Source organism: Salmo salar, chromosome 05 (assembly GCF_965601325.2).
Source record: "Salmo salar chromosome 05, fSalSal1, whole genome shotgun sequence".
NCBI classification, from domain to species: Eukaryota; Metazoa; Chordata; class Actinopteri; order Salmoniformes; family Salmonidae; genus Salmo; species Salmo salar.
Window position 1 is genome coordinate 58899841 of NC_138295.1, and position 15966 is coordinate 58915806.

The 15966-nt window shown below is 42.9% G+C and overlaps 1 protein-coding gene across 1 annotated transcript in view; it reads left to right on the top strand.

Moving 5' to 3' along the window:
• Nucleotides 1-13227, top strand: part of LOC106605268 (zinc finger protein 385D) — a 39366-nt gene extending 26139 nt beyond the window's left edge. The window contains exons 4-8 of the mRNA XM_014200715.3: nucleotides 942-1110; nucleotides 9215-9565; nucleotides 9831-10012; nucleotides 10642-10743; nucleotides 11683-13227. Of these exons, the coding sequence (XP_014056190.3) occupies nucleotides 942-1110; nucleotides 9215-9565; nucleotides 9831-10012; nucleotides 10642-10743; nucleotides 11683-11934 (1056 nt within the window). The 3' untranslated portion in view covers nucleotides 11935-13227. The remainder of the gene's footprint in view (nucleotides 1-941; nucleotides 1111-9214; nucleotides 9566-9830; nucleotides 10013-10641; nucleotides 10744-11682) is intronic.
• The last annotated feature ends 2739 nt before the right edge of the window (nucleotides 13228-15966 follow it).

Here is a 15966-nt window from a genome sequence, read left to right on the forward strand (position 1 = left end):
CTACGTCATCACGCACAGATCTTTGGTGGTAAAATATCTTAATGCAGATTTTAGAATATTCGCATGAAAATCTGTTGCCAATTGGATGGAAAACTAGCTAGTGCCATGCTTGGCTTTAAAAAAAATATATATTCCTTGCAGCAGAGGATTAGTATTGTATGCATTTTCCAATGCCAATAATTGTCTATGACCTCCACAGACTAAATCAATTTAGGTTGAGTGCAGAGAAAAGGGGTTTTATCTGGAAGTTTCCATTTTGTTGATTTGCTCTAATTGGCATGGAGAAAGCTAATTATTCCTAAAAATTGCAAACGGCAAGTAAGAATTATTTGTCTCAATGGTTTTGATTGAAACTTCCCTCGTAGCCCATACAGATGCTAACAATGTCCTGCTGGGGATGTGGTTGGCACAAAAGGCAATAGAATTTTTCCTAATACCTTCCTTTCTTGCCACGGGCAAAGTCAGCCAGGAAGTATGTGGAGGTAAACAAGGACGTCTGAAAGTTTTTGCATGTGGTCCAGTCCACGAGTCCGGGTAAATCCGCTGTGAAGGTGAATCTTGGACGAATCGTGTCTGGACTCTAAATTGAAACAGCTACATAAATAATACATCAGACTATCACAGATTCACCCATCACATGGCCATTGATTCTATACTGAGATGTGAGATAAACAAAAAAATCACATAACAGGCAAAGGAGCATGGATAACATTGTAAATTAAATTGGACTAAAGTCTGTAGCGCGTGGTCCTTGTTAATGTCATGGATGTTCTTTTGATGCTGAACCCCTTTAAAGTTTGTGTTTACTTAGCACTATAAAAGGCAATGCTTTGTGATGCCTGCTCACTGTGTTGTATATTTCATGAGTCACTGATTTGAGTTAGTTTTTGGTCATAATTTGGCCTGGTTTAAATTGAGCCTGCTATTTGTTCTTCTCACAGAGCCAAGCCTTAGCCCACTACAAAGGAACAAAACATGCCAAGAAGCTGAAATCTCTGGACGCTACCAAATGTAAGCTCAAAGGTACAGTGGTCACCAAGGAAACCATCAACCAGGAAGCCCCTAAGAGCATCAACCCTCCAGCAATGTGCTACGGCACTGACAGGAAAGGTTGGTAATTTTCCTTTACTTTCCTTCCGTGTCCAATGTTTTTTCCAATCCCCATCCACTCTCTCTGTCTGTCACTCATCTTTGTCACATCCATCCAACACATTTCAAAAGGTGCCGAGTCTGCCAAAATACCTGACCAGGTCCCTTTGGTGTAAAGGTTGCAAAAGAAAACTGTGTGCTGATAGTTCTCTTTCTCCACATCCATTTGTTTTCACCTGGATAACATTACTGTAAATGTTGTATATCTGATCATGTTGTCACACTAGAGGAAGTTGGGAGCAGGAGGAAGTAGATACAGGAGATGTCTTGATGATGTACATTTACTACAGGAGACAGGCACCAGGACCAGATAAGCTTGACTCTCTTTTATCTTTCTAAAATGTAGTCAGTGGAGGCCCGGAGGATGACCTCTGTCAATTCCATTAGTCTTACAGCTAAACCCATAGGACCTGGAGAACCAGAGTGCTCTCTGGGTTACCTCTGTCCACTACTAAAGTCTTCCTGTATCCATCTTTAATTGCCTCATAAAATGGCACCAATGAAACCTTGGACCATAGCTTTCCAGGATTAGGTCTGAGTGCCTCAGTCTAGGGCCTACAATCCAATGTTCCATGAGTAAGCGGTTTTAAACCAGGAGCACATTTCTGGAGCACATACAAGCATCCATAATTGAGCTCAGGTTCTGCGATTCCTGTTCACACTCTGAAGGCACTGCATTGTGAACCCTCTGGTTCCACATGCTCACACCTGCAGAATAGGATCATTCACAATTTACAGAGAGAGTATCAACATATTTCAAAAGTCAAAAGTTATTTATTCCAATGGGATAATGTTTTGTCCCCACATTCTAGTCACTTTACCCCTACCTTCATATACAAATTACCTCGACTAACCTCTACCCCCGCACATTGACTCGGTACCGGTACCCCCTGTATATAGCCTTGTTATAGTTATTTTATTGTGTTACTTTTTATTATTTTTTACTTTAGTTTATTTGGTAAATAATAACTCTATTATTTGGTAAATAATAACTCTTTCTTGAACTGCATTGTTGGGGTCAGGGCTTGTAAGTAAGCATTTCACAATAAGGTCTACCTGTTGTGTTCGGCGCATATGACAAATAAAGTTTGATTTGAGTTGTGAAGGAAGTTTTTAACATAACGTTTTCTCCACAAATGGGGGATTTCGTCAATGTATGTTTTGGTCCTCCTCATGTTAGTTTAACTGAAACCCCCTTCTAACGAGAGCTGATATCATGCTTCAGTCTAGTACAAACCTAATGAAGTCCAAAACAAGCTTTAGTTTATTCATCCAGTATGTCTTTGAATATTTATGCATGTGTTAGAGAAATGCAGTCCAGAGCTCACTCATAGGTGTGTCTCAAGAACAAGCCCACGTCTCACTATGTGGAAAATATTGTTCGCAAAATAATGTTTCAAAATAAGACCCTGAAAGGCCTCAAAGACAGACCATTAAACACTGTATCGGGAAAAGGAACAAATAGCCATAAATCATTTTCATCACTGACCTCCCAAAACACAACAAGCAGGTTTCTCCTCCACCTCACTATCGTGTCTACAAAGCGTGGGAGCGTCCGATTGTCAAAACGGGTGTTGGGTAATGAATATTAATGTGCTCAGATGTCAGGGAAATTAATTGGCGAGGCGGGTAAACGCCACATTATCTTTGGGGCTGAAGTATTTAGCGGTATATCAGTGCCCGTGAGCTCCTCTAATGAAAAGCCGAGGTCAGGAAAGAGAAATGGCTACGGAGAGCAGATATGAGGAAGGGGGAGAAGAACTGCAGTCTCTTTTGATAGTGGGCTCTCAGTGTTGATGCAAAACTTCTGCCGAAGAGCCATTATAACACACATTCTGTGTACATGTGAGTTCATGTATTTTCTGTATGCATTTTGAGGATGTGTGCGTGTGTGTGTGTGTGCTTTAAACTTGTGAACTTGTGTGTGGCTTCGAATGGACAGCCGGCCACAGTGAGATTGTATAGATTAGCCAATGGCTTACCCACTGCTTGTCAAGCTGTGTGTCTGTGTGTGTGTCTGTGTGCGTGTGTGCGCATGCTCGTGGCTAAGAAAGAGAAGAGTTGCCCATAACGCAGTCGCCATCTCACAGTTCCAGTCCAGTGCCTGAGGAAATGTACCCTGATATTAGCTATTAAAGAGCAGATTGTCAGGGGAGCTATGCCTGCACTGACAGCAGCTGCACAATAGAACAGGCATGGGGCATGGGGGCGTGCTTAGGCTTGTTCAGCCATCAGTTAACCACTAAAGCTCCCCATGCACGTCTCCTAACCAACAAGGAATTCAAAGATCCAAATCTGTATGCACTGGGTTGGAAAAAGCCCTTAAACACAGACATGCATCACAAAGTGGAAAAGCTGATGACTCTGTGCATTAAACCTGCTTTTCACTTGCGTGGAACTAGGATTTCCTGTAAATGCCCTCGTTTGTGAGAAGTTCCGAGGAGGTTTAAAGCTGTAGAAACTTTCCAAAAGGATTTTGTCTGGAGAATGAATTCCAATGAGGAAGGAGGGGCTGAATGAGTCAACGTAAATTCTATGACCCCTGCCTGCTGTGAAATATCTCAAAGATAATTTTGCTCTGTTATCCAAATGATAATCACGACCATAATAAATACACTTCTGTGTCAAAGCTACTTTATTGAGATCCTAATCACAGTAGATTCAAAACTGCCTCTGTAGTTGGCCTGGAAATCAAAATGAAGAAAGGAAGGAATGCCTCACAACTGCAGGGCCTTGAGGGGTTTCTGTTCTTTAAGTCATGGTGGCATATAATGGGGCCCCATCATTTTAATTAAAGAGCTTAATCCAGCATCATTGAGAAAGGTAATCAGATCTCAGGGGGAGCTCTGTGATTGCCTGGAAGCCTAACGAGAGTGGAAGGATTTGAGAAGAGCATTTCTGCTCTATCGCCAAAGGAAATCTCCTGGGAAAACTGAGAGCTATAGAGGTATAGAAATAGGCAATGTGGGTCTCCCGAATGGCACACCGGTCTAAGGCACTGCATCGCAATGATCGAGGCGTTACTACAGACCCTTGTCCATTCCCGGGCTGTGCCACAACCGGCCGTGGCCGGGAGTCCCATAGGACGGCGCACAGCATCATCCGGGTTAGAGGAAGGTTTGGCCGGGGGGAGGGGGCTTTACTTGGCTCATCGCTCCCTAGCAACTCCTTGTGGTGGGCCGAGTGCCTGCAGGCTGACGCCGGTCGCCAGTTGAGCGGTGTTTCCTCCGACACATTGGTGCAGCTGGCTTCCGGGTTAAGCTGGCGGGTGTTAAGGAGCGCGTGACTCTACCTTCGCCTCTCCCAAGCCGATTGGGGAGTTGCAGCGATGAGACAAGATCAAAATTGGGGAGAAAAGGGGGGTAAAAAAGAAACAGACGACAAAAAGGACGAGAAGCTCTCCAAGAGGGTCATGATCGCTGTCTCTTTTTCCCAATCGAATTCCCTCTTTCTTTGTGGCATCCTCTCTCTCTCACTTTCTCTCTCTCTCTAATTGTGTCCCTCTCTTTTGATTTTATTTCCTCTCTTCCCCCTTTCCTTCTGGGGTCCCTGCACTTCCTCATCTTTCTTTCACTTACTGTATTTTTCATTCCCTCTTTCTCTCTCACTGTTGCTTCCTCTCCACGCTCTCTTTCCCTCTCCAATCTCTCTTTCTCGTTCCATCTCCTTACTCCTTTCCTTATTTACTCTATTACCCCTTATCTCCCCTTTTCTCTCTCTTTCTCCCTCACTACCCCCCCTCTCTTAGCCCATAACTGTCAGTCCCCACCCGCTGCCTCTCTAGATTGATCACAGTCATTACCTTCATTAATGAGAGGTGATTGAGTTCTTAACAGAGCCAGTTAGGTCACAGCGAGTGGGGATATGGATTACTGGAGCCTTCCCAGAGTAGAGGGCGTTTTAGGCCAGCCAAAGTACACTATAATCACCTGCTCGCGAAAGGCAAATGGCTCTTTAATAGCATTATGGAAGACGAGTGCACTGCAATGCAAGAACAGACACATGTATGTGCCTACATTGCCTTTTGAACAGGTCACCTTTGATTGAAGTAGAGGTGGGTCACTGAAATGGGATTTCCTGTTTAAAAGATGAAGCAACGAAGAGTCACATTCATGCTTGTGTGTGAACAGTACACAACCACACACACACAGTCGTGGCCAAAAGTTTTGAGAATGACACAAATATTAATTTCCTCAAAGTTTGCTGCTTCAGTGTCTTTAGATATTTTTGGCAGATGTTACTATGGAATATTGAAGTATAATTACAAGCATTTCATAAGTGTCAAAGGCTTTTATTGACAATTACATGAAGTTCATGCAAACAGTCAATATTTGCAGTGTTGACCCTTCTTTTTCAAGACCTCTGCAATCCGCCCTTGCATGCTGTCAATTAACTTCTGGGCCACATCCTGACTGATGGCATTCTTGCATAATCAATGCTTGAAGTTTGTCAGAATTTGTGGGTTTTTGTTTGTCCACCCGCCTCTTGAGGATTGACCACAAGTTCTCACTGGGATTAAGGTGTGGGGAGTTTCCTGGCCATGGACCCAAAATATTTATGTTTTGTTCCCCAAGCCACTTAGCTATTACTTTTGCCTTATGGCAAGGTGCTCCATCATGCTGGAAAAGGCATTGTTCATCACCAAACTGTTCCTGGATAGTTGGGAGATATTGCTCTCGGAGGATGTGTTGGTACCATTCTTTATTCATGGCAGTGTTCTTAGGCAAAATTGTGAGTGAGCCCACTCCCTTGGCTGAGAAGCAACCCCACACATGAATGCTATCAGGATGCTTTACTGTTGGCATGACACAGGACTGATGGTAGCGCTCACCTTGTCTTCTACGCACAAGCTTTTTTCCGGATGCCCCAAACAATCGGAAAGGGGATTCATCAGAGAAAATGACTTTACCCCAGTCCTCAGCAGTCCAATCCCTGTACGTTTTGCAGAATATCAGTCTGTCCCTGATGTTTTTCCTGGAGAGAAGTGACTTCTTTGCTGCCCTTCTTGACACCAGGCCATCCTCCAAAAGTCTTCGCCTCACTGTGCGTGCAGATGCACTCACCCCTGCCTGCTGCCATTCCTGAGCAAGCTCTGTACTGGTGGTGCCCCGATCCCGCAGCTGAATCAACTTTAGGAGACGGTCCTGGCGCTTGCTGGACTTTCTTGGGCGCCCTGAAGCCTTCTTCACAACAATTGAACCGCTCTCCTTGAACTTCTTGATGATCCGATAAATGGTTGATTTAGTGGCAATCTTTCTGGCAGCAATATCTTTGCCTGTGAAGCCCTTTTTGTGCAAAGCAATGATGACGACATGTGTTTCCTTGCAGATAACCATGGTTGACAGAGGAAGAACAATGATTCCAAGCACCACCCTCCTTTTGAAGCTTCCAGTCTGTTATTCGAACTCAATCAGCACGACAGAGTGATCTCCAGCCTTGTCCTCGTCAACACTCACACCTGTGTTAACGAGAGAATCACTGACATTATGTCAGCTGGCCCTTTTGTGGCAGGGCTGAAATGCAGTGGAAATGTTTTTTGGGGATTCAGTTAATTTGCATGGCAAAGAGGGACTTTGCAATTAATTGCAATTCATCTTATAACTCTTCATAACATTCTGGAGTATATGCAAATTGCCATCATACAAACTGAGGCAGCAGACTTTGTGAAAATTCATATTTGTGTCATTCTCAAAACTTTTGGCCACGACTGTACTGTATATACTCACCACAAAAACACAGTGTACATGGAGAGAGTACATACTCAAAAGCACATTTATAAAGACACTCATGTGCGCATGCAAGCACAATACATGTATGTTGATAGACAAACTACAAAAAGACATTTAACCCTGCTTTTCAAGGACAAATCAAATCATTATCTTGTGCTGAAAACCTGCCCACAGAAGGAGGTAGGTTGACAGCTCTCGGTCTCTAGTGAGTTGGCTTTGATTGAAGGATTGGCATAGTGTGACTGAGGGATGTTTTGATACCTGGCACTCAAAAGAAGGCTGGGAGTAGCTGAATAATAATTGCAGGGGGTGAGGGGGCAGTGTTATTGTTTTCCTCTTAACATAAATAGTATTCATCAGTGACAAGGTGAGGCCCACCATCGGTTGCCATCCAATTGTCGTGACGTTGTATTAGTTAATGTGATGACTGCTGCTCATCGAATGATTAAAGGTTTATAATTGCGGGATTAAATGAATCAAGTAATTATTAACTCATTAACCTGGGGCACCATGGGAAAATTTGTTTTATTGAGTTTCTATTTCCCAAATGAACTCAAAGAATATCAGAATATCAATTTTACAACCGTCGCTAATTAATCAATTTCCTCTACAGTCTCATTCTGAACGTCGCATAATCCGGGAATTTGCACAAACCCGAGTCCCACCAATGAGTTCGAATCACACCAATTTTAGTTGATTATTTATTTACTAGAAAGCTAAAATTATAATAAAAGATATACATACACAAAAACACAGTCTAGGCTATTAGTTAGAACTTAGTACAATGGGCCAACACACTCTGGCGCGTGTTACCCAAAATGGGGATTTAAAAGAGAGAGAAAAAGAGAAAGTACACAAGAGAAATATACATTTGGGTGCATTTGTCAGCTATGCTTATTTTACCCTAGCCTTGCCCCTGAACTGCCGCTCTTATGGGTCAGAATATAATGATGTAATTACGGGTTGAAGGTCTCTGCTGTGGGTCTCTGCGTGGGCCGTTTAGGCTTCCAGAATGGCACACTTCTCTGGTGCAACTCTCTGGTTGTCCTCACGATGTCAGTGTCCTTTTGGCTTAATAGTCTGATTCCTCACCCTTGTTCTGAAAGGGGTCTTCTGAGGAAAGCCAGCATAGGAATGAAACAGTGTAGATACGATTCGATGGGGAGTGGAGGCCGGGTGGTCCGGCTTGAATTCACCCGCTTAGACGCAGCTACTCCTCCGTAGCATGGATAGAATAATGTTCCTTTGTCTTCAACCTCGTGTTGCGTTTTGGGTTTGTTGACTACTCAGACCTTGCTGCAGCTCGGGTCACTTAGTCTGATATGTTAATTCTTAACTCGCATGTCTTATACCCTCGGGTCAAAAGTGGGCGTAACCGCCTTTAGGGCAATTCTCTGGGCGTACCAAGTTAAGAGGCAAGGTCTCGATTTTACTCAAATCCAATTTTAGGCAACTAACTTCACATTTCATCTTTACCAAAATATTCTCTTTGATTTGGACATTTTCCACACAACATACAATGTATAAAAACATCAAGCATATACTAGGAAAACTCTTACAGTTACAATGTTTTCGTAATAACATCATCCTTTAACCTTTAATAACAAAAAAAAATGACATTCATTTTCATATTCCATCTATCGTCATTACCACCACTGTGGCTGACGGAAACCATTGTTCCAAAGTCCATTTATTGCATGTTTAATGTTCTGAGTCTGGTTCTCCATGGTGAGAGGACAAATTAATTTTGTCTGTCGCCTAAGATTTACAATGGGATTGAGGGGTCATAAAATCCTCACATCTCCATACCCCTAGATCTCTCCTCCTCTGTTGGGGGTGAGAGACAATCTGTAGGGTTGTGGTCTCCTGTAACCTGACCTGATCAGGACAGTCATGACACAATTAAGGATTCACTCAAATGCTAATTATGGTGGCTTTATGCGATAACAGAAATATCAAGTATCAAAAGTGTCAACTAGAGTTAATGGTGTATACTGTAATTTGGATATTGTAGAGTGTTATAAATTAAATTAATTCACTATTGATTCGCTCTCTTGGCTGGCGATCTTCAGTCTGTGTCATTGCAGTAGAGAGAACTGAGAGGAATTGACATCGATCAGGGGATGCTGCCAAGACTAACATTTTATTTTGGTAAATGAGGAGCCAGTTCACAGTATTTTTTATACCGACTTGTGTTGTTTCTCTCATCAGATCTTATTGATCCATAGATGACTTTGATCTCCATACATGAGACAATTATTTTTGGTGCAGTAGTCGACTTGTAACAGGTTATTTCAGCAGGGAAGGTAAATTAACATATCTATCGCCCTCTGCAGATGGCTTTCCAGGTGCATCGCCACTACCACTATCTCCTGTGCTCACACTGGCTCCAACCCTGGGATCCCTGACATCAACCATGGCACCCATGACATCAATGTTACCACCCCTGGCACCTACGCTGGCATCGAGTCCCAACTCATCCACAGGGACAGAGACTACCTCAGCTACAGGATGGGATGACAGGGCCTCGCCCAAACCCAGCTCACCTTTAGAACCAGACATGGAGGTGGAGCAAGAGGCTGAGACCGACCCGGAGACAGAGGAAGAGAAAGCCAGGCGTCTGCTCTACTGCTCGCTCTGCAAGATGGCCGTCAACTCGGCATCCCAACTGGAGGCTCATAACAGCGGTGAGAGACCTGCCCTCCTCTCAGTCCCTCCTGTCCCTGGGGGCTCAATCACTAACCCTGAATAGCAGCTCTTAAATAGAGTTCACTCTTCTGTCAATGTGAAGAACACAGCCAATCATGTCCATTATTTGATTGGTAGGGTCTATTCATTGGCAAATAATGTTAGTGCCTCTCAATGCTGTTTACATAATAGTGGCAAAGGACTGTGGATGCAAATGCCTGATAGACCTTATTGTGACTCACTTTTTCCTATTTTATCGTCCAGGTACGAAGCACAAGACCATGCTAGAGGCCAGGAGTGGTGTGGGCTCCATCAAGTCCTTCCCCCGGCCAGGGGTCAAGAGTAAGCTAGCTCCGCCCACCAAGGCAGCCACGGGCCTGCAGAACAAAACATTTCACTGTGAGATCTGCGATGTGCATGTCAACTCCGAGACACAGCTAAAACAGGTGAGATACACCAAGGTGTTACATGAACATTAGCCATTGTATATCATCACAGTTCCATGAGTGAACATTGTGAATTTGGTTAATGGAAATTGTTTGAATTCACTATATGTAAATGTCATGTTCTTATCAGTGGTATATCTGTCTCTCTTGGGTTCGTTGAAGTAGTGTCTAATTAGAAATTATTACTAAGCCTACATAATATAACCTTGAAATTACAGAGAAAAAAAATTCAGGCATTGATTACACTAAATGAATAGAGACAAATTAGTAGGTAGGCTTTCAAAACTGGATGAATGGAACATGTCCTAAAATTGAATTGGCAAGTTTTTATATATATATATATATATATATATATATATATATATATATATATATATATATATATATATATATATATATTTGGACTTTTAGAGTGCCGCATTGATCATGCAATTTTGACATATTGCATTTACTGGCAATTTTCTTGTTTTCATTTGTACCTCTACGGCTGACGACCCTTCTGAATCAATTAGTGGTGTTCTGTCCTCCTTGGTCTTTTTGAGCCCCCTTAAGTAAATCTAGGACCAATCGCTTGTGGTCTCTCTCTTTCATACTATATAACCTTACTGTCCTCTCCATCTCTCCTCCAGCACATCAGCAGCAGACGTCACAAAGACCGAGCGGCGGGCAAACCGGCCAAACCCAAATACAGTCCCTACAGTAAACCCCCGAAAGGCCAGGCCACACAACCAGTAAGTCCCTCGTCTCAATACTGACAAAATACAGAATCATAGGAATCACCTAAACAATCAGAAAGTCTCTACTCCACAAATGTTTATTTATTTATTTATTTAACCTTTATTTAACCAGGAAGGGCTCATTGAGATTTAAAGTCTCTTTTTCAAGCACGTCCTGGCCAAGATAGGCAGCGCCAAGTCATTACAAAAATTACAGACAAACAACATGAAAAACTACAAGTAATCTAGTAAAAACCATAGAATTCACAAGAGTATAATGTCACCAAGATGTGAGAGACATGATTGAGGGTATCTCTTTCTTGTTTTGTAATCTAAAACGGTGTTCTTCATCATTCGTTTATTCAATAACCCCTGGATATGAAGTTGATACGGTTTGTGACTTTAAAGGCCTAGTAAAAATGAAGGTCTGAGACCGACATGCTAAAGGTGGAATGTATTGGGGATTCATCTGGGGCCAAATGGCAGGAAAAAATTTAAGTCAAGTTTCCATCACGGGTCTCATAAAGTGGCAGACAGAGATAACTTGCGACCAGGCCCAGGGGTTGACAATCTGTGGTAAATGACACGTCTAAATCCCATCATCAACTGTATTAACCCAGAGGAGACACTTATATACGGAAAGAGCAAAGATTCCTCCCAGTAGGATAGAATACATGAGTCAGTTGATTGACAGCACATAACAATTTCCATCTTGGTGTTCAGAAGAAGCTCCATTTCCCTATCACTAATACAGAAGACGATTTCAAAGGGCTCCATTGACCTTCAAACCCATACTCTCAGACACTGATTGAGTTTTTTGTTCTGTCTTTCTCTCCCTCATTCTCTCTCTCTGTCTCTCTTTCTCTGTCTCTCTCTCTGTCTCTCTCGCTCTCTCTCTGTCTCTGTCTCTCTCTTTCTCGCGCTCTCTCTCTCTCTCTCGCTCTCACTCTCCAGGTGAAGCTGACAGTGGGGAAGGAGTTGTGCCAGCCTCAGATCACCCAGATAATGCCCGCTCACCTGGCAGCATTGGCATCAGCAGCAGCAGCAGCAGCCATGGGCTCGGCCTTCCCCGGACTCCGCTCCGCCCACGCTCCCTCCCATGGCCCCACCCTCTTTCAGACACAGACCCTCCCTGCTGCCCTGCTCCGCCCCGCCCCCGGGCCTGTCAGGACCTCCCATACACAGTTACTGTTTGCCCCCTACTGACTCACAACCCCACCCTATAGACTCCATGGACTTCCCATGACGGCCGTGCCCCGGAAGTTGTTATGAACCAGAGTCCTCTTCCCTCTGCGTATCCCTTTATACATTTGGACCACAGGCCACCTTCACCAGAATATGGGGATAATAGGCACACAGGTATTGTTTAACCCATACTGCCAGATAAACCCTACTGGGCTGGCCAGACCTCCCGTTATGATCAGTGTCCCCCTTCCCTCTGCGGTTCCCCCTACATTCAGAGAAGAACCACACCGGAACGAATAACGGCTAAAATCAACAGATGGACGCGGTGTGTTAGCGATCACCTGCTGGGTGTGAACGATCCAACATGTAGAATCATGGGGAAATAACCTAAAATAATAGCCGATATTCTGGTCAGTGGCGATAGGACGGCCCCCCACGGCTTTTAACCGTTTGTCGTCCTGGTGTGTTTCCTCTGAAGATTACAATCTTCACCAAAACAACCTGAAGCATTACATCTGGACTACTGCCCACTCTATTCCGTTTGGATTACTACTGCTCTACAGTATTAACCCTGCATTTCCCGTTCCACTTGACTACAGGCCAGTCTCGTCATTACTGTAGGACCACCCTGTCGAATCTACTCGTCCATCTTCACAGAGTCATTGACTCATCACAATTCCCTCCTATAGTAGCTAGTACTTAGTAGTATCCAAACAGCCACCCCTTCTAGTATTACAGGGCTACTTAGCCCCAAACGTTCCTGTGCCATTCTCTTGCCCATGATTCATACCCAAGGACAGGACTTGGGAGTTATATTGTACTGCAATAATGTATAAGACAAACCAGTGAACTATGCAGTGTCATTTCTGTCTAATGCAAGGCACAGTTTGAGCTATAAATGTGCTATAGGGATATCATATTGGTAAAGATAGTGTCGCACTAAGATCATTGCTTCAGTGGAGGTAGCTATCCCTCACGTTTGTAAAAAAGACTGATACGGATCTCCTCTTTTGCTGTATGCACTTTAAGTCCCCCCTCTGTATTAGATGGCTAGAGTATGTGTTGTAGTTTCTCTTGCATTACATGTCTGTGTCTGTTAGTGTGTAAGTGTTTGTTTTGTTTGTCTGTGTGTGTGGGTGTATATGGGTGTTTGTGTGTGACCTTGCCCTCCACCTTAAAGCCATCCCAGCTGACACCCAATAACCATTCTGAATGACCACGTCATGGTTTAAAGGGACCACTAATGCTTGTGTATAATATCTGTTAATGTGTAAAAGATGAACAATTTCAAATAAAAGAGTCTTACTTTGTTAACTTTGTTGATGCTAAAATTCACCAATGGGACTGTACAGTTGCACATACATGTACAAAAATGTATGCACTACTGTAAGTCACTCTGGATAAGAGCGTCTGCTAAATGACTAAAATGTGAAATGCACACGTTATAGTGTCATGTAGACATACAATACAATTTGAAGGCTCTCAGCTTGCTTGACGGTTAGCGTTTTTTGTCATGAATCTTATTCTGGAGGCAGCGCAGCAGAGTGATCACTAGCTGGCACAGCCACAAAGTCATAGAATCTGATGTTTTACCTAACCCTAATGCCTAACCCTAACATTTAAATTAAGACCTAAAAGCAACAAAATTCAATTAAATAAAAAAACATAGTCAATTTAAGGGGAAATCATCCTGTTCTGCCTCCAGGACAAGACTCATTACAATAAACATCAACCTGCAGATTGCTTCCCCTCAGGAAGTAAAATCATTGATAAACAGGTTTCGGCGCTAGCAATTTGAGCTAACCAAAACACTATAAGTCATCAGGTACATATTGTAGACATTTGTTCAGTCTGTCTATGCTCCAGTCCATGAACCCATAAGGCTGTGCGTCAATCCCCAGTATATCTATCCAAAAGACTCCTGACAACATTCCTGGCACACACAACTCCCCTCTCCAGCCAGAGGGAGATACTTCCAACCCTAATCCAACTCCAAAAACCACAAAGCAGGCCGCCTGATGACCAGAGAGCAAGACATTGAATGTGTGACAAATGGGTATTGAGGTTCCTTGGTACCAGACAGTAACATCCAGAGGGGTTTATTTCCAAAATATTAGCACCTTACATTTATCACCTGTTAATTAGGACTCCTGAGAAAACCACAGATTGGATTGATGAATTGCTCCCTACTTGATGCCAACCAAACTTTTGATATATGTTTCTTTGACCACAGAAAACATTCATTTTATGATTGTGAAGAATTGATCTGGTGGGCTGTGGATGTGTAACAGCAGGTGTGTTTATATGCAGTAGAACACACTGCTGAACTAATAGCTGGTTGTTTTCTGTCATCTTAAAAAAGACAGAAGTTCATTGCGCTATTGTTTCTATTTGAGTAGGTCTTCCCTTTCTATCCTGTAGGCTGTAGAAAATGGTGTCATGCTGGAGGGCTAATGTACAGGCAGGGGGATGCATAGTAACACAGTAGGAACAGGCTCTGAAGTCGGATACCCTTGGGACACAAGGGCAGATTCAGACAGCGTGCCTGTCCATGTTCACCTCGGATTCCACATTATGATAAATGCCTCAATTAACATTCCACGTCCATTAGAACTTCATATTTCTTCCATCAGGTTTTATACAGTTTTGAAACCTGGTGCTGTTATCTTAGACTGAACACCTGCATCACATGCCAGTTTGTTTTTACAGTCTCATGTTTCAGCAGACTGCTTTCATGCCTTTCATGGTTCAAGTTAGGATAGGGATTTGATTAGAAGTCCCAGTCAAATATTTTTGTGAGAAGGTAGAAATATTGGAGTGCTCAAAACAACAAAGGAACTCCTAATGTAATCTTAATCCAAACATAGGTCAGAGTTTTTGAGGTTTGGTTTCGAAATTCCACAGAGTAATGTGTCTAAAATGTACCGTTTACCTTTTCTTTTTCTCAATCTTAAAGAGCTATACAGTACCTTTGACCTTGGCAATAACGTTGGCCTTAAAAATGAGAGCAAAGGCCACAAGCTTCGGCTTGTTTAGGAGTCTACGGTTACCATGCCGTTCAGATCGACTAAGACACAACAACATTACAAACATGCTTCCCCAAATGTATTGGAATGAGTTTGTTTGAATGGAACTGAGGTGGAACTGAGTTAAGAACTGAGTTAAGGAAAGCATTTACATGCAAACAAATAGCCCAACTAAGTTATCTGCTCTCCACATTGTACAGTATAGCTATTGTTGACATCTCCCATTGGCTCCAAATCCACCTTCATGTCCAATATCAACATGGGGAATCAACAAGGAGAAGAAATTGGCCCAAATAGTATACAAATAAATAAATAATACTAGCCTACATGATTACTAGTGTTGTCATGGATTCATTGCATGCATACAGAAACCCTTACTCTGTTAGCTCAGAATACTACTGGCTGACCCCTCATACTAAATTAGTATTTTCAGTTATATGACCAGCCCATGCCTTGCTCTCCTTGGCCACATCAATTATTGAGCCATTAATTATTGGCTCAAACAGATGTCACTCAAGTGAGACGGAGACTGTGACCCTAATGAATAACCTGCCGCCATAAACACACAGAGAGCGTGTTGGACCAGTCTGAACAGATCTGAGAGATGCTATAAATTACAAGGACAGAGAACTAGTAAAAGGGAATGGTTCCATGTCAGTGACTGGCCAATATATCAGCCAGTATGATGTTATAAATGCTTATACTGCTCCATGTCTCTTCTAGGAACCAAAAAAGCGTTCCAATAGAACATATTAATATATCTAACTGGGGCAATATGGGAAGAGTAGCCTGCCTATAAAAGGGCACTAGGTGTGCAGGAACTACCCAGCTAGCGCACAACATTCTGAGAACCATATGTTTCTTAGAGCTTGGTGAGAGCGTGGTTGTCTTATGATTATTTTGCATACAACATTCTAGGAAAGGTGCAGGATACCCAGCTAGAGCGAAACATTCTGAGAACCATATGTTTCTTAGGGGGGAATTTCAGTACTTCAGCATAACATTTCCTAAAGGTTTCGTCATGGTT